The sequence below is a fragment of the Caretta caretta genome, chromosome 5 (genome assembly GCF_965140235.1).
Source record: "Caretta caretta isolate rCarCar2 chromosome 5, rCarCar1.hap1, whole genome shotgun sequence".
Lineage (NCBI taxonomy): Eukaryota > Metazoa > Chordata > Testudines > Cheloniidae > Caretta > Caretta caretta.
The window spans coordinates 127875238-127889340 of NC_134210.1; the positions used below are offsets into that span (position 1 = coordinate 127875238).

Here is a 14103-nt window from a genome sequence, read left to right on the forward strand (position 1 = left end):
CCGGCGAGTTTTGGTTCCCGGGCCCGGCGGGAAGGAGGCGCAGCCCGGCCATGGCGCAGCCCGAGTCCCAGCGCGGCGCCTCAGCCCTGGGGGAGCCGGGCCCCCGGTGCGAGCTGTGCCCGGCGGGGCAGCGCGGCGCGGCGGAGTGGAGCTGCCTCACCTGCCTGGCCTCCTACTGCGGGGCCCACGTGCGGCCGCACCTCGGGGAGCCCGGCGGGGCGCCCGCCTTCCGCGGGCACCGGCTGGGCCCGGCCGGGGAGGCGGCGGCCGAGCTGTGGGCGCTGCGGGAGCGGGGCCGCTGGTGCCCCGAGCACCGGGAGCGGCCCCTGGAGCTGTTCTGCGCCGACTGCGCGCTCTGCGTGTGCGCCCTGTGCCCGGTGCTGGGCGCCCACCGCGGCCACCGCGTCAGCCTGCTGGGGCAGGCCGCGCAGGGCACCAAGGTAACGGGGGGGGGCGTGTATGGACCGGGCCGGGACCCTCTATGGACCGGGCTCCTGCCTGGCGTCTGCCCCTCTCTGGCCTGGGCACGGGCCCCTGCCTGGTGCTTCATCCTGTTTGCACTGGGCGTAGTGCCTGGCCCTGGCTCACCCGGCACAGCCCTGCCTGGTACCCAGCTGTGTAGAGGGGCCCATCCCCCTGCATTGCCCCCGCTCTGAGTTACTGTGGGTGGAGGACAGGGGCCCGGGTGTTGTGAGGTTGTAGGGCTCCCTGGGGGGAGAGCAACCCAGGGCCACCCCCAGGAGCCCCGACCCAGGAAGCCTGCTTTGTAATGACGGAGAAGGTTCCATGTGGTGATGTGCCGGCAGGCTGCATTTGGGAAGCACCGTCCATCCCTTTCTTAAGGAGGTTGTTTAATAATTCTGATTCTGTGACTGTAAAGAGCATGTTAAGTGGGTCTCCTTCATGCCTCAGATACCCTTTAAGCCGAAAAAGCCCTCCGTCCCCCAGTCACTGAAGCAGTTTTCCTTACACTTTCCAGAAAAGTTACTCTTGGGTTGGAAAGTTTCAGATTCAAAACAGAATTTTTCAGAAAGATCTGAGCAAGTGAAAATGGGGGAGGAAAGAATAGTTATCGTATTTAGAGGGTTTCAAAATATGAACCCCAGCATTCTCAAGTTAAAACACTATGGTCCTGTTTCGCCACTGCTTTGCGCTTTGTGTAGTCATTTACACCTAAGTAAAAGGAGTGCAAAGTGGGGTCAAATGCTACTAGCTATTCTGAGATGCTAGAGTTTGACGTGTACTTTGCACCGATGTAAATGACTCTTGCAAAGAGCTTGGCAGTGGAGAATCAATCCTTTGGACTAGAATCAATCCGGCTGCTTACTTTTGATGCTGAAATGGGAGCCTGAGCTCTTTTTAACATCTGGCTCCTGGTTGTGAGTGCTCTTTGGAACTTCTGGCCCTAAATATCTAGCCTCTGCTGACATCTGCTGGTTTCTTGGTGATAGAGATTTCATTTTTTGGCTGTGGATTCAGCAGAAGAGAAAGAGGCACTCTCCAGGACATGGCATCAATACATAGGCTTTGTCTACCCTGCCAAGTTGTCGACAAAACTTTTGTCTTTCATGGGTGCTTAATTCCCCTGCAAAAGACAAAAGTTTTGCCACGGCAAGTGGCAGTATACTCCTGCCGACAAACTGAATGCTGCTTGCGGGGGTGGAAGTATTTTGTCTGCAAAAGTGACGACAAAGAGCATTTACACGTGCCGACTTTTAGCAACAGGGCTGTGTCTACACAGCCCTGTCGTTAAAAGCTGTTTGGTGTAGACAAGCCCTAAGTGTAGTTGGTGAGCTCGGACATTGGCACACCAGCCTGGGTTCTGGCACTGTAACCCCCTAATTTCCATCCAAGCTGTCTCTTCTGACAGCATAGTCAAATACGCAGACTGAATACATTGCTGGTCAAAATTTTGTGTTGCTGTGCAAGATGGGCTCCTGCCATTCATATTGGAGACAGTGTTTTAGCAATGCTCCTGAAGCAGTGCAGTTATTTTATTTAGCCTCTGTAAGAAGTGAAAACCTCACAAGCAAATGTATGCTAGGACTCAAATCAGAGCATTGCAGAAATGTTCTCCAGGCAGTTCTGAGTACTCACTTATGACCAGTGCTGCAGTGTGCATGTGTGCGCCCTTGTGCTTGGATTTGAAGCAGGGGGAATGGCATATGTGGCAGGAAATTCTGCAGGTCATCCTCTCGGAGATTCCACTGGATCATAGAATCATAGGACTGGAAGGGACCTCGAGAGGTCATCTAGTCCAGTCCCCTGCACTCAAGGCAGGACTAAGTATTATCTAGACCATCCCTGACAGGTGTTTGTGTAACCTGCTCTTAAAAATCCCCAATGATGGAGATTCCACAACCTCCCTAGGCAATTTATTCCAGTGCTTAATCTCCCTCACAGGAAGTTTTTCCTAATGTCCAACCTAAACCTCCCTTGCTGCAATGTACGCCCATTGCTTCTTGTCCTGTCCTCAGAGGTTAAGAAAAAAAAAATTTCTCCCTCCTCTTTCTAACAGCCTTTTATGTACTTGAGAACTGTTATCATGTGCCCCCTCAGTCTTCTCTTTGCCAGACTAAACAAACCCAATATTTTCAATCTTCCCTCACAGGTCATGTTTTCTAAACCTTTAATCATTTCTGTCGCTCTTGTCTGTATTCTCTCCGATTTGTCCACGTCCTTCCTGAATAGTGGCGCCCAGAACGGGACACAATACTCCAGTTGAGGCCTAATCAGCGCTGAGTAGAGCGGAAGAATTACTTCTCATGTCTTGCTTACAACACTTCTGCTAATACATCCCATAACGATGTTTGCTTTTTTTGCAGCAGTGTTAGACTGTTGACTCATATCTAGCTTGTGATCCACTATGATGCCCAGATCCCTTTCCGCAGTACTCTTTCCTGACACCTTTTAATACTAAGATACAAAAGCCCCTACCTCTGCTCCCGGCATTTGAAGCATGTCAAAACATTCATATTTGTGTTACTGTCACTCACCGTAAGCCTTAACTTTATATGTATATTAGGGTAATTCTGCTCCTCTTTTCACTCTCTCTAGCTCATTTCTTTCTCTATGTATTTTCACATCACAAGTTAAAACTCTGCTATATCTCCAAAACTGCAACATGTCCATTTCAGAGTCCACTGAAGTTCCCAATGCTCAAGGCCACACTTTTGGGAGTTTTCAATGGCATGATGTTTACTGCTATTAACTTTGATTGTTAAAGGTTTCTGAATCCCTTATCATGCTGTATTATTAGAGTGAAAGTAACAGTGTGAAAGGGTTACTTGGGACATGGTATAGCTCTTATGTTTAAAATCACAATTTAAGCTGTTAATAGGTAAAAAAAACAACAAAAAACTTAAGGGCCTCATCATACAAACAGTTACTCATGACTCCTGTAGGAATCCATGTGGAATGGGGTCTCTATAAATTCTGGGAACAGGCTGATGGGGAGATTTTCCAAGCCACAAAAGGGCAGATAGGCACCCAGGCCCAGATTATAAAACGTATTTAGGCGTAGCTATGCTCAGCATCGCAACACCTAACTGATTTAGGAATCTAAATCCTGTCATTGATGGAATTTAGACTTCAAAGTGCCTAACTTCCTTTTGAAAATGAGATCTAGGTTCCTAAGTGAGATCGGTGTTCAACACGGAGTGCAGCAACACCTGAACAGCTTGAACCGTCTGGGCCCTGATGCCCATTGACTTCCAATGGGAGCCGGCTGCCTTAGAAAACCTCCACCTTAATCTCTGAGGGCCAGATCTCAGACCCTTACTCATGGGGAGCAGTACTTTACTCTGCAAATGTGTCTAAACCATTCAAGACAGATGGCTAACCAGCCTCCTTTTGAAAACCTTCCATGAAGGATCTTCCATGACTTCCCTAGACACTTTGTTATATTGTCCTACTGTTCTGACAGTTAGGAAGTTTTTCCTGAGATTTAATCTAAATCTGCTATGCTGTAGTTTGAACCCATTGCCTCTTCCTCTGTTACAGTTTTCCTCCATCTTTTATATGGCAGCCTTTCAAGCATTTGAAGACTGCTATCATGTCCCCCCTTAATCTCCTCTTTTCCAAACTAAACATACCCAGTTCCTTCAGCCTTTTCTCATATGGCTTGCATTCCATCCCTCTAATTATCTTTGTCACTTGCCTCTGGCTCCTTTCCAGTTTCTCTACATCCTTTCTAACAGCGGTGACCATCCTATTTACAGCATGCTCGTAGCTGCCTGTCATAAATAACCGTATTGAGGAACAGGGCTGGTATGTAAAGGAAAATCTGCCAGAATAAATTTGCTTAATCTTCAAATAAAATTTGGTTATAGTACAACCTCTATGCCAGTGGTTCTCAAAGCCGGTCCGCCGCTTGTTCAGCGAAAGCCCCGGCGTGTCGGACTGGTTTGTTTATCTGCCGCATCCGCAGGTTTGGCCGATCACGGCTCCCACTGGCCGCGGTTCGCCGCTCCAGGCCAATGAGGACTGCGGGAAGGCGGCCAGCACGTCCCTTGGCCTGTGTCACTTCCCGCAGCCCCCATTGGCCTGGAGCAGCGAACTGTGGCTAGTGGGAGCCGCGATCGGCTGAACCTGCGGACACGGCAGGTAAACAAACCGGTCCAGCACGCCAGGGGCTTTCCCTGAACAAGGGGTGGATTGGCTTTGAGAACCACGGGTCTATACTGTGTCCTAGAGCAGAAAACATCTATTGTAACTGAAGAGTGTGACACACATTCACTGGATTTTGAATCCAGGCAATAGTTCTCTGGGTGATTTTCCAAATGAAAATGCTCAGCTGGGATCCTTTAACTGCTAAACACATATGCAGGTGGTATTATTTCTGTCTGAGCAAGAATAGAGATTTCAGGGTGAAAAACAGGCTTTCCCAGTAAGTTTCCCTATGTCTTGCAGAAGTGATATCAGATGGGCAGCTTCAGTATTCAAATACGTGATCTAGTTAACAAGTATCGATATTTACCTTGTATAAACATGTGATTTGGGGAGTTTCTGACTACATTCTTCTGCTGTAGAAAGAAAAATGGATAATTACGTTTGTAACCATTGTTTATGACCAAGTATGTATTTTATTTTACATGAACAGGAATTCATGACAAGGTACTTGAAGGAGCTAGAATTGAAAAAGAAACAGGAAGTTGGCAATATAAGACATATAGAACAAGCTGTTAATGACCTTAAGGTAAAGTGGAAACTTGCTTATTAATCAGGGAGTAGCAGCTTTCAGATGCCACCCACGCTGCAGCCTAGACAGCTGCTCAATCACAAGCATGGTTTTCTAGAGCGAAAGTAAATTTGCTGTCAAGTTTATCATGTAAATGTTGTGATTATCTTCTCTGTTCCCAATATTTTGTTACTTGGCAAAGGGCTTGTCTGTGTGGGAAGATTATATAGGTATAAGGTAAGGTATGACTATAAACCTATAAACTATATAGTTATGTCAGTATAACCAACTATGTGGACACCCATAGAAGAGGGCCTATTAGCAGTTTAGTTTGTCACTTTGGGAGCGTGTGATGGGTGTTCCCGGGGTGCAACCTTGAACTGGGGTACCGCTGAGCACTCTGTCTCACCAGCCTGGGTTCCCTCTCACGCTGTGACAAGCTGCAGACCCCTCCAGGTCTTGAACTCACACAAACATTCATGGACAGGGACACACCCGAGTCATATGAATGCTTTTGCCAGTCATTCATGAACCAACAATAGAGAGGCCTCAGCCAGTTCCCCCCAGCCTAGGACCCCAGAATTGTACCGTCTTGCCCTGGTCAAAAGCTGACCAGTGTAAGTTTATTAACCAGTCTGCCCCTCCCTCAATATGGAAGGGACATGGCGCAAGCTTTTTGTTAACTGAGCTAAGATTTTTCATACACTTCACTCAAACCACACTGTTTTTAGGTAAAATGTAAAACAAATGTATTAACTACGGAAAGAGAGATTTTAAGTGATTATAAGTAATAAGGGTACAGATCAAAGTAGATTACCTAAGAAATAAAACAAAATCACAATCTGAGTTCTATTAACTAGCCAGGATTTGAATCAAGCAGTGTCTCACCCTGATAGTACAAACACTTTCAGACATAGGCGGGAATCCACCTTTCCTGCCTGGGACCCCCTCCCCAGTCAAAGTCTTTGTCCTCTAGTCATGTTTCCAGGTGTTGAGTTGTGGGGAGTGTGAAGCCAAGTGATGATGTGCCTTCCCCTCTTTCATAGCTTCTGCCATGTGGAGGGAACTTCATTGTCCCAAATAAAGCTCCCAGCCCAGTTTGTGGGAAAAGTGCAGGCACAAGATGGAGTCCAGTGTCACATGATCTAGTCACGTGCCCTTGCATGCTTCGATGAGTCATAGCAGCCATTATCTATATATTGGCTGAAAAGTTCACAGGAAGGCCCATGGGTGTGGATAAGCTTCTGACATCTGTTGTGTTTCTTAATGGACCGTCACCTTGAATAGTCCACTCACAGTGTGGTGGCTAGACTGGATGTAAACTACCTTGGGGGGTGTCATCTCTGGAGCAAACACATTTGAAATAGTGATACATAGTCAATATTTATAACTGGAGATACAATGACAGCACATACAATCCAACAGGATATTAATGTTCAACAGATCAAGACTTTTAGAATGATACCTCACAGGGCATACTTTGAACAAATCATATTATAATCCTCTCACCATTGTAAATATGAGGGCACCAGGGCATTGCTTTGGGGTACAGAATGTCACAGAGGGGTTTAAACTCAACTGAAAAAAGCCAGTCTTGCAGAATAAGAGTGCCCACATGGGGAGTTATACCTGTTTAACTGTACTAGTTTAATTGTTAAAAGTTTCCCATGCAGACAAGCCCAATGTCTTTCTTCACACAACGCAGAGTCAACCTGTGGAACTCCTTGCCAGAGGATGTTGTGAAAGCCAAGACCATAACAGGGTTCAAAAAAGTACTAGATAAATTCATGGAGGATAGGTCCATCAATGGCTATTAGCCAGGATGGGCAGGAATGGTGTCCCTGGCCCCTGTTTGCCAGAGGCTGGGAGTGGGCAACGGGGGACGGATCATTTGATGATTACCTGTTCTGTTCATTCCCTCTGGGGCACCTGGCACTGGCCACTGTTGGAAGACAGGATACCAGGTTAGATAGACTCTTGGTCTGTCCCATTAAGGCTGTTCTTATGTTCAATGTCAAATAGCAATCATAGTCAAACTGATACAGACGGCTTGTCTACACTACAGAGTCATGACCAGTATAGCAATGCTGGCAGCGCCCCCTAGCGTAGACGCAGCATAGCCAACAGAAGGAGTTCTTCTGATGGTATAAGTATGCCACCTCCCAGAATGACATTAGCTAAGCTGAGAAAAGCATTCTTCCGTCGGGATAGTTGCGTACCCCAGAGTGTTTGCTCGCATAGCTACATCGGCTAGGAGTGGGGGTGGTAATTTTTTTTCACACTTCTCGTGAACATAGCTATGCTGCAAACTGGGCGTAGTGCAAATTAAGCCATAGACCCATATTGTCTGTTGTTAGGGAGAATTAGCCAACCACTGCCTGCCTCAGAGTGACATCATAGCTTCAGCTCTGCCACAGAACAGTGTATTTCCTGTAGGCACCTGTGCATGGTGCTAGCACCTGAAACAGAAATCCTGCCCCTAGTTTCAATTCTGCAATCAGCCACTTGTTAGTGGGAGCGGAACATATGTATCTGGGAGAGCTGTACTGAAATAATTACAAACAGCAAATGATGAACCTCCTCAGCTGGTGTAAATTGATGTAGCTCTGTTGAAGTTAATGGAGCTACACTGATTTACATCAGGTGAGGATCTGACTCCAATAAAAACAGGAAACTATTACTAATTCTGTGTGGAGAACTGTCGGTGTACTCAGCCCTGTACAGGTAGAAATGGTCCCGGGCACTTACGCTCTGAAAGCATCTCCATAGGGTACCCAGCAAATGGCTATCAGTGCAATCTGGAGACCTTTCCACGTTGGTTTGGACATTGACTCCGGCTGTCCCTCACATTAAGATGCCCTCGTTCCAACAATTCTTCTTACCTAACTTGTTTGATAATGGGACATAAAATATTCCCTTTCAAGCATACACAGAAATCCAGTTCCCACATCTGCCAGACTTCTGGAGTCTGCCTGATGTCACTCCAGACACTGCTAGCTAAGGGCTAGATTCTGATGCCTTTTCTCACAGTGAGTAATATCTTACTGTGTGAGTAGTCCCACTGAAGTTAAGATGCTGTCAATGAGAGTAAGGGTATCAGAATCTGTCCCTGAGCCTTTTCACCCAGAACAAAAGTAGGAAAACCCCAAACAAGTGTGGTTATCTGGACTGTGGCTGGACTATTTTTGTAAAGGAAAGCTACAGATCAGTAAAACTTTGTGGGAATGTAATTTTTAAAGTCTGACAGAGAAACATCAGAGACGCTTATACTCGGAATGTGTCTGCCATTCTGTTTTTATTTGTAGGCACACGCCTCGGCTAGTAAAGCATCTCTGGCAGGGAAGTTCACCGAACTCCGGCTGCTACTTGATGAAGAGGAACAGCTGACAAAAAAATTAATAAATGAAAAGACTCAGCAGGCCCTCATGATGTATGATCAGCAGACAGCGTCATGTCAAGAACGAATTCAAATCCTAGAGAGCTTTTCAAACCGAGTCAGGGAGATCCAACAGCGAAGTGATCCCATTCAGTTATTACAGGTAGTAGTGTACTCTCTTTCTGCCTCTGACATTTAATGGTGAACCACTTTGGAGGCTTATTGTATTTGCTTCTGTAGATATATACGTACAAAGTGCCTTATCCTCTCTTTCCCCCTATTAGTGCCTCTCTATTACTGCCTCTCTGAATAGTCTAGCTCCTGCCCTTCTGGTTAGTAACCCACACAGTCATGGTTCCACCTTTAGACTGGGTTTAGAATGCAGGGATTCTCGCAACAAAATTTTTGGTGACCTCAGAGTTCGGCCACCAACCCTTGCTGGTGGCCACTCTGACAATTTTTCCTAAAATACCTAATTAACTTTAGGAAAAACAAATAAATGTGTACATATACATGTCCAAATCGTTGTAATTTATTTATGTAGGGGTTTTTTGTAAACTCAATAATGAAAACAATGTACAGTTGTCTCTGTTCTTTACTGGACCTAAACTGAATAGAAACACAGATAAGGTGCTTTGCATGTTATTGTCTTTTGTGTTGGTGGTGGTTGTTTCTTTGCATTTTTGGTTGCCTTTTTTTTTTTTTTTTTTTTTTTTTTGCTAGCTAGCTGGGAGGCAGTGAAAAGCGATATTATAAATATCACCTTTCACAGCAGACTATAAATATCACCTTTCACAGCAGACTTAATTTGTCCCCCAGCTTGCCAGGGCTGAGTAAGCCCTGGATGGGAAGGTGGGTAGGGAGGCAGTGGGGGCCGGGCAATGGGTGGGTGAGGGGTAATGGGAGGCAGCGGGGGACCAGTGGCAATGGGGAGGGTGGTGAGCCCAGGACCAGTGCCGGAAGACTGGGGCCAGAGGACACAGCAGGGGCCAGCAGTAATGCGGGGGGAGATTGAGCCTGGGGCGAGAGCCCGAAGCCCAGTAGCTGGATCCTGGGGTCCTACGGCTGGGGGCGCGGCCAAAGCCCAGGGCCTGAAGAGGCAGCGGGGGTCAGGGGTGATGGGCAGAATGGTGGGGCTGGGGGATTGAGCCCCTCCACCCCACCGCAAACACCACCCAGGAGGCTGTGGCCAGAAGAAATGCCCCTAGGGCGGCATTTGAGAAACGCTGGTTTAGATCACCTGAATCTTTACCATTAAGTAAAAGAGAGGGACTAAATTATATCCATTTTTCGAATATCCCTGTACCTTTTTACAAGGTCAAACCTCCAGCCCCCTCCCTGTGCCACTTCACTTTAGGCACCTGAAGAGGAGCTGAGCTCTTGGCAGTCTGGCCTATGCATGCTGCAGGGGTAGAAAATTTAGGAGCCTGCCCTTGTATTTTCTGCACTCAACCCTAACAGGGCTATAGGCAGGCCAAATTCCCTTGGTAATTCAGCATTTCCCCCAAGATTGCAGTAGTATCCAGCTCTAGGCCACCAGAGGAACTCCTTACACTGCGATGCAGAGTGGCTGCACCAGCACTTGGGCCATTGCTGTTGCTTTAAGCAGGCCAAACATGGGGAGAATTGAAGGGCTTGGTTATTATGGACAGAAGGTTTTGCTGATTGTTTTTGATTTTTCCCTGCATGCTGGAGAAAGAGAGCAGATTTGTGGCTCCACCTCAGCTGTTGAGCACAGGTGGGGGTTTGGAAAGGGAAGAAATGGCCAGAAGGTATTGCCTAACTCTAGGATTTGATTTTGTGTCCACAGGACTACACAGCATCAAAAAAAGAAATACAGGAGCAGAGGGCTCCAGCGGAACAGTGGCACCCAGTGCCTGTGTCATTTGAGCATGTTATGAACCATTACAGGGGCTTGGCAAGAGCTATTCAGTCTGTTGTGCAGAAACCTTTAGAAGCTCGACTTAAAGAAGGTACCTTTGACAGTGCCGTGTTTTTAACCCTTTCGATTTTGCAGCCTCATGCTGTCTGCTTATTCTTTGTTCACTACTGGCACTTGGTAGTGCTCACAGGCAAACAGTCACTATGTAGCTGTAGTAAATGTAGCCAAGGGTAAATGCGGGTAACCTTTTACCCGCTTCTCATTCGGCGAGTAAGGAGTTTAGCTTAGGTTAGCTTTACCCACTTTGCCTTTTACCTTTACACCACTGCCATGGAGTCAGTACAATCTGAACATGCAGTACTGTTGCTCATTTTACATGACACATGCAATGTGTGTCTGCCTATCGCTGGCAGTTCTGCAAAACCTTATTGGTCTTGACTTTTCTGTTGCTCTTTTTGGCCAAACTTAAACCAAGGTGGGTTAGGTGCAGGTTCCATTTCCCAAAAACCACCAGGATAAATGGTTCTAGCTTCGGCCTCTGTCTAGCTACAAAATACTGAAAATAGGGACTTAAGGCACAACGTGCTGGGAACTCTCAAATCCCAGTGTCTTCAGTGAGAGGAAAGGGTGTTGAGTGACAGCCCTTCAAAACGAGAGAGCCAGCTCACAGAACTTACTGCTGGGAAAGGCCTGTGAAAACCTCTGGTCCTTCAGTAGCGATGGAACTTACACTAAAAGAAAAGGAGGACTTGTGGCACCTTAGAGACTAACCAACTTATTTGAGCATGAGCTTTCGTGAGCTACAGCTCAATTCCACTGAATGCATCCGATGAAGTGAGCTGTAGCTCACAAAAGCTTATGCTCAAATAAATTGGTTAGTCTCTAAGGTGCCACAAGTACTCCTTTTCTTTTTGCGAATACAGACTAACACGGCTGTTACTCTGAAACCGGAACTTACACTGTCACCTTGGGGAGACTGTTCCACAATCTCACTGTCAGGGAGTTTTTCTTGATAGCCTAAATTTTCATGTTACATTTTGTCCCATTGCTCTTTTAGGGCCCTAACTATTTCCGTTTCTGTCTTTGGGGCTGGCATCCTTCATGCATTTGTAATCTTGTGTCCTCCCTTTAATCGCCTAGGGTGACTGCAGCATGTGTAGACATACCCAAGCTAGCTTTGATCTAGCTAGCTCAAATAACAATAGCCCTGAAGACATGGCAGCATGGGCTAGCTACTTGAATACATACACAGGGTACCGGGTGGGCTTGTACAGCCATGCTGCTGCAGCTTCACTGCGATTGTTGTGCGAGCTAGTTAGATCCAAGCCAGCTCCAGAGTGTTTACTCCTTCTTCAGTTACACTTCTGATTGTAATGCAGACATCTCCTCCTCCAAGCTAGCCATATGTAGCTTTTCTAATCTTTCCTCCTGAATCAGTCCCTTCATGTTTTTCCTGAGTTGTGAATAGTAATGTAGACCCCAGTAAGATGTTACATTAATTCAGATTATTCCCAGAATTCCTTTGTATCTCACTGTAACCTATTGGTGAGTGTGTATGCCAGTCTCCCTCTGTGCCAATCCATAGAGACTACGAGTTGTTACAGCCCTCACATATACACTAAATACCATCTGCATGTTTAGGAGTACTTTAAATGCATATGCAGCTGTGTTAGGGCAGGCAAGAGTACCTTGAGAAATGTCTCTCCTATAGCCTCACTAGCCTAGAGCAGTTGCTCATGCTCATTTCTTCTTTATTTTTTTTCACCACCACTCTCTCTGTGACAGCAGTGTAGAGCTTTCTGACCTTCTAAGTGCTTTAGCTCATCTAGTGATAAATACACACCCCTCCCCCCTTTGTATTTTTCTACATAATGTCTGCCTGTCAGTATTGACATGCCTGCTGGGAGACTCCTCCTACACAGCTCCAGTGGCCAGAGCTCAGTAACATTTCTCATGCCTGTTTTCTGTGTTCCAAAGGGATGGCTATTCCAGGACACTTTATAGTCTTCTGCTTTTGTTTTGGATCAACTCTGTTTTCTGCCCTACTGTTTGTTAGACGTGCCCCATGGCTGAGTTAACTCAAAGACCTCCCAGTCGCCCCCTTTTATTATTATTATTTATTATTTATTTTTATTATTATTATTCATGGCGTTATTTATTACATGTATTGCAGTAACACCGGTGAGCCCGTCATGGACCAGGACCCGCTGCGCTAGGCGCTGTTCAAACACAGATCAAAAAGACAGTCCCTGCCCCAAAGAGCTTCAGATCTAAGTAATAACCTTCCTAGTTTAAAGTCCCCTAAGAAGGCTGCCTAATTTGAACCTAGGAGGCTCAGCCTCCTATCGCTGCACTATCTCACTCCTAATTACCCTGTGGCTAGCCCAGTGCGTAATACAAGGTTATACTCCGTAATACCTTTAAATAGCAGTGCTATAATAACAGATATTCTCCCCAGAGTATTGAATGCATTCTGAACTGTAACACTTTTTGAGCTAGTTTCTTTTGTTACATGTGGCTTATATGCATTTCTAAGGACAGACCACCCCGGTGGAATATAGGGCCATGAAGAAAAATAACCTCCTCACCCCAGCCATATGGAAACCCCAACTGTTCATAGATTCATAGGTTATGAGGCCAGAAAGCACCATTAGATATGTAGTCTGACCTCTGGTATATCACTCGCCGCCCAGTTACCCCTGAGTTGACCCCGTTGTGAAAGATGCACTTGACAACACTGAGTCAAGTATAGCATGATACAACAGGATAGCTTCAGGAACAGTGGGGAATCCTGGAAGTTTATTGGTGATGTAATGAAGGGAATGAGCGATAGTACTATGTAACTGCCTTTGGGATCACAGCATCTTTGCATGAATCATCAACTGTCTGGCTACGTTCCATTTCCCAATCATCTGTATAGGGAGAATATGCTCTCTGGTTTGTTTGTTTTTTTCCTTGATGCTTCGAAACCAGTTTCAGTCCTGTAGCATGATTAGTGGAGTGTGTTGCATACCAGACTCTCTACTGAGTGGCTGTGTTGTGTGTTATGCATATCCATGCTACCAAATGGACTTAGGGTGGGAAATAGAATTTTGTACAAAATAAACTCCTCTGCCGCTAGTAAAGATAATTTATAGTAATTGTCAGCCAATCAACTTGGAAAAAGGGAATGTAACATTTTGCCTTCCCCAGGTTGCTGTTAGAATTTAAAGCACTTTTCCCTGGAAACTCCCCTTATAAGCAGCAGATACGTTCTTCTTGGGAAAACATTTTCTAAACACCCTCTTTTCATTTGTGCCTTAGACGTTTTCAGCAGCCTTAATGCCACTTCAAAGAAGGAGCCTGGTACGTTGCTGAAAACAACGTCTACAGTTGATCGATCACTATTTTTAAAACGTAAGTAACATTAAACCAAACTTTCCTGTGTTCCCAGAACTAATAACCAAGGTCAGGATTTTCAGAAGTGCCTTGAGTTTGGATGCCTCAGTTTTTGGGGACCTAACTTGAGACACTTTCAAAGGATGCTCAGTACTTTCTGAAAATCAGACCCCTCTAGGGTGTCTCATGTCAGGAAACAAAAATTGCTGTCACTTTGAAAATTGTGACCCAGCATTTATATTTACACCTGCAAGTGTATGAACTGGCTAGTGTATCTAATGTAGCTTC

The 14103-nt window shown here is 46.1% G+C and overlaps 1 protein-coding gene and 1 non-coding gene across 3 annotated transcripts in view; one reads left to right on the forward strand and one right to left on the reverse strand.

Annotated features, from left to right (window-relative positions):
* LOC125636604 (uncharacterized) overlaps window positions 1–250 on the reverse strand; it is a 36660-nt gene extending 36410 nt beyond the window's left edge. For both annotated transcript variants that reach the window (XR_007356648.2, XR_012668672.1), the window contains exon 1: window positions 161–250. This is a non-coding gene — a transcript (uncharacterized LOC125636604). The remainder of the gene's footprint in view (window positions 1–160) is intronic.
* The window catches only part of TRIM14 (tripartite motif containing 14), a 27358-nt gene continuing 13255 nt past the window's right edge, over window positions 1–14103 (forward strand). The window contains exons 1-5 of the mRNA XM_048849991.2: window positions 1–440; window positions 5102–5197; window positions 8485–8718; window positions 10366–10528; window positions 13741–13833. Coding sequence (XP_048705948.2) covers window positions 51–440; window positions 5102–5197; window positions 8485–8718; window positions 10366–10528; window positions 13741–13833 — 976 coding nt within the window. The 5' untranslated portion in view covers window positions 1–50. The remainder of the gene's footprint in view (window positions 441–5101; window positions 5198–8484; window positions 8719–10365; window positions 10529–13740; window positions 13834–14103) is intronic.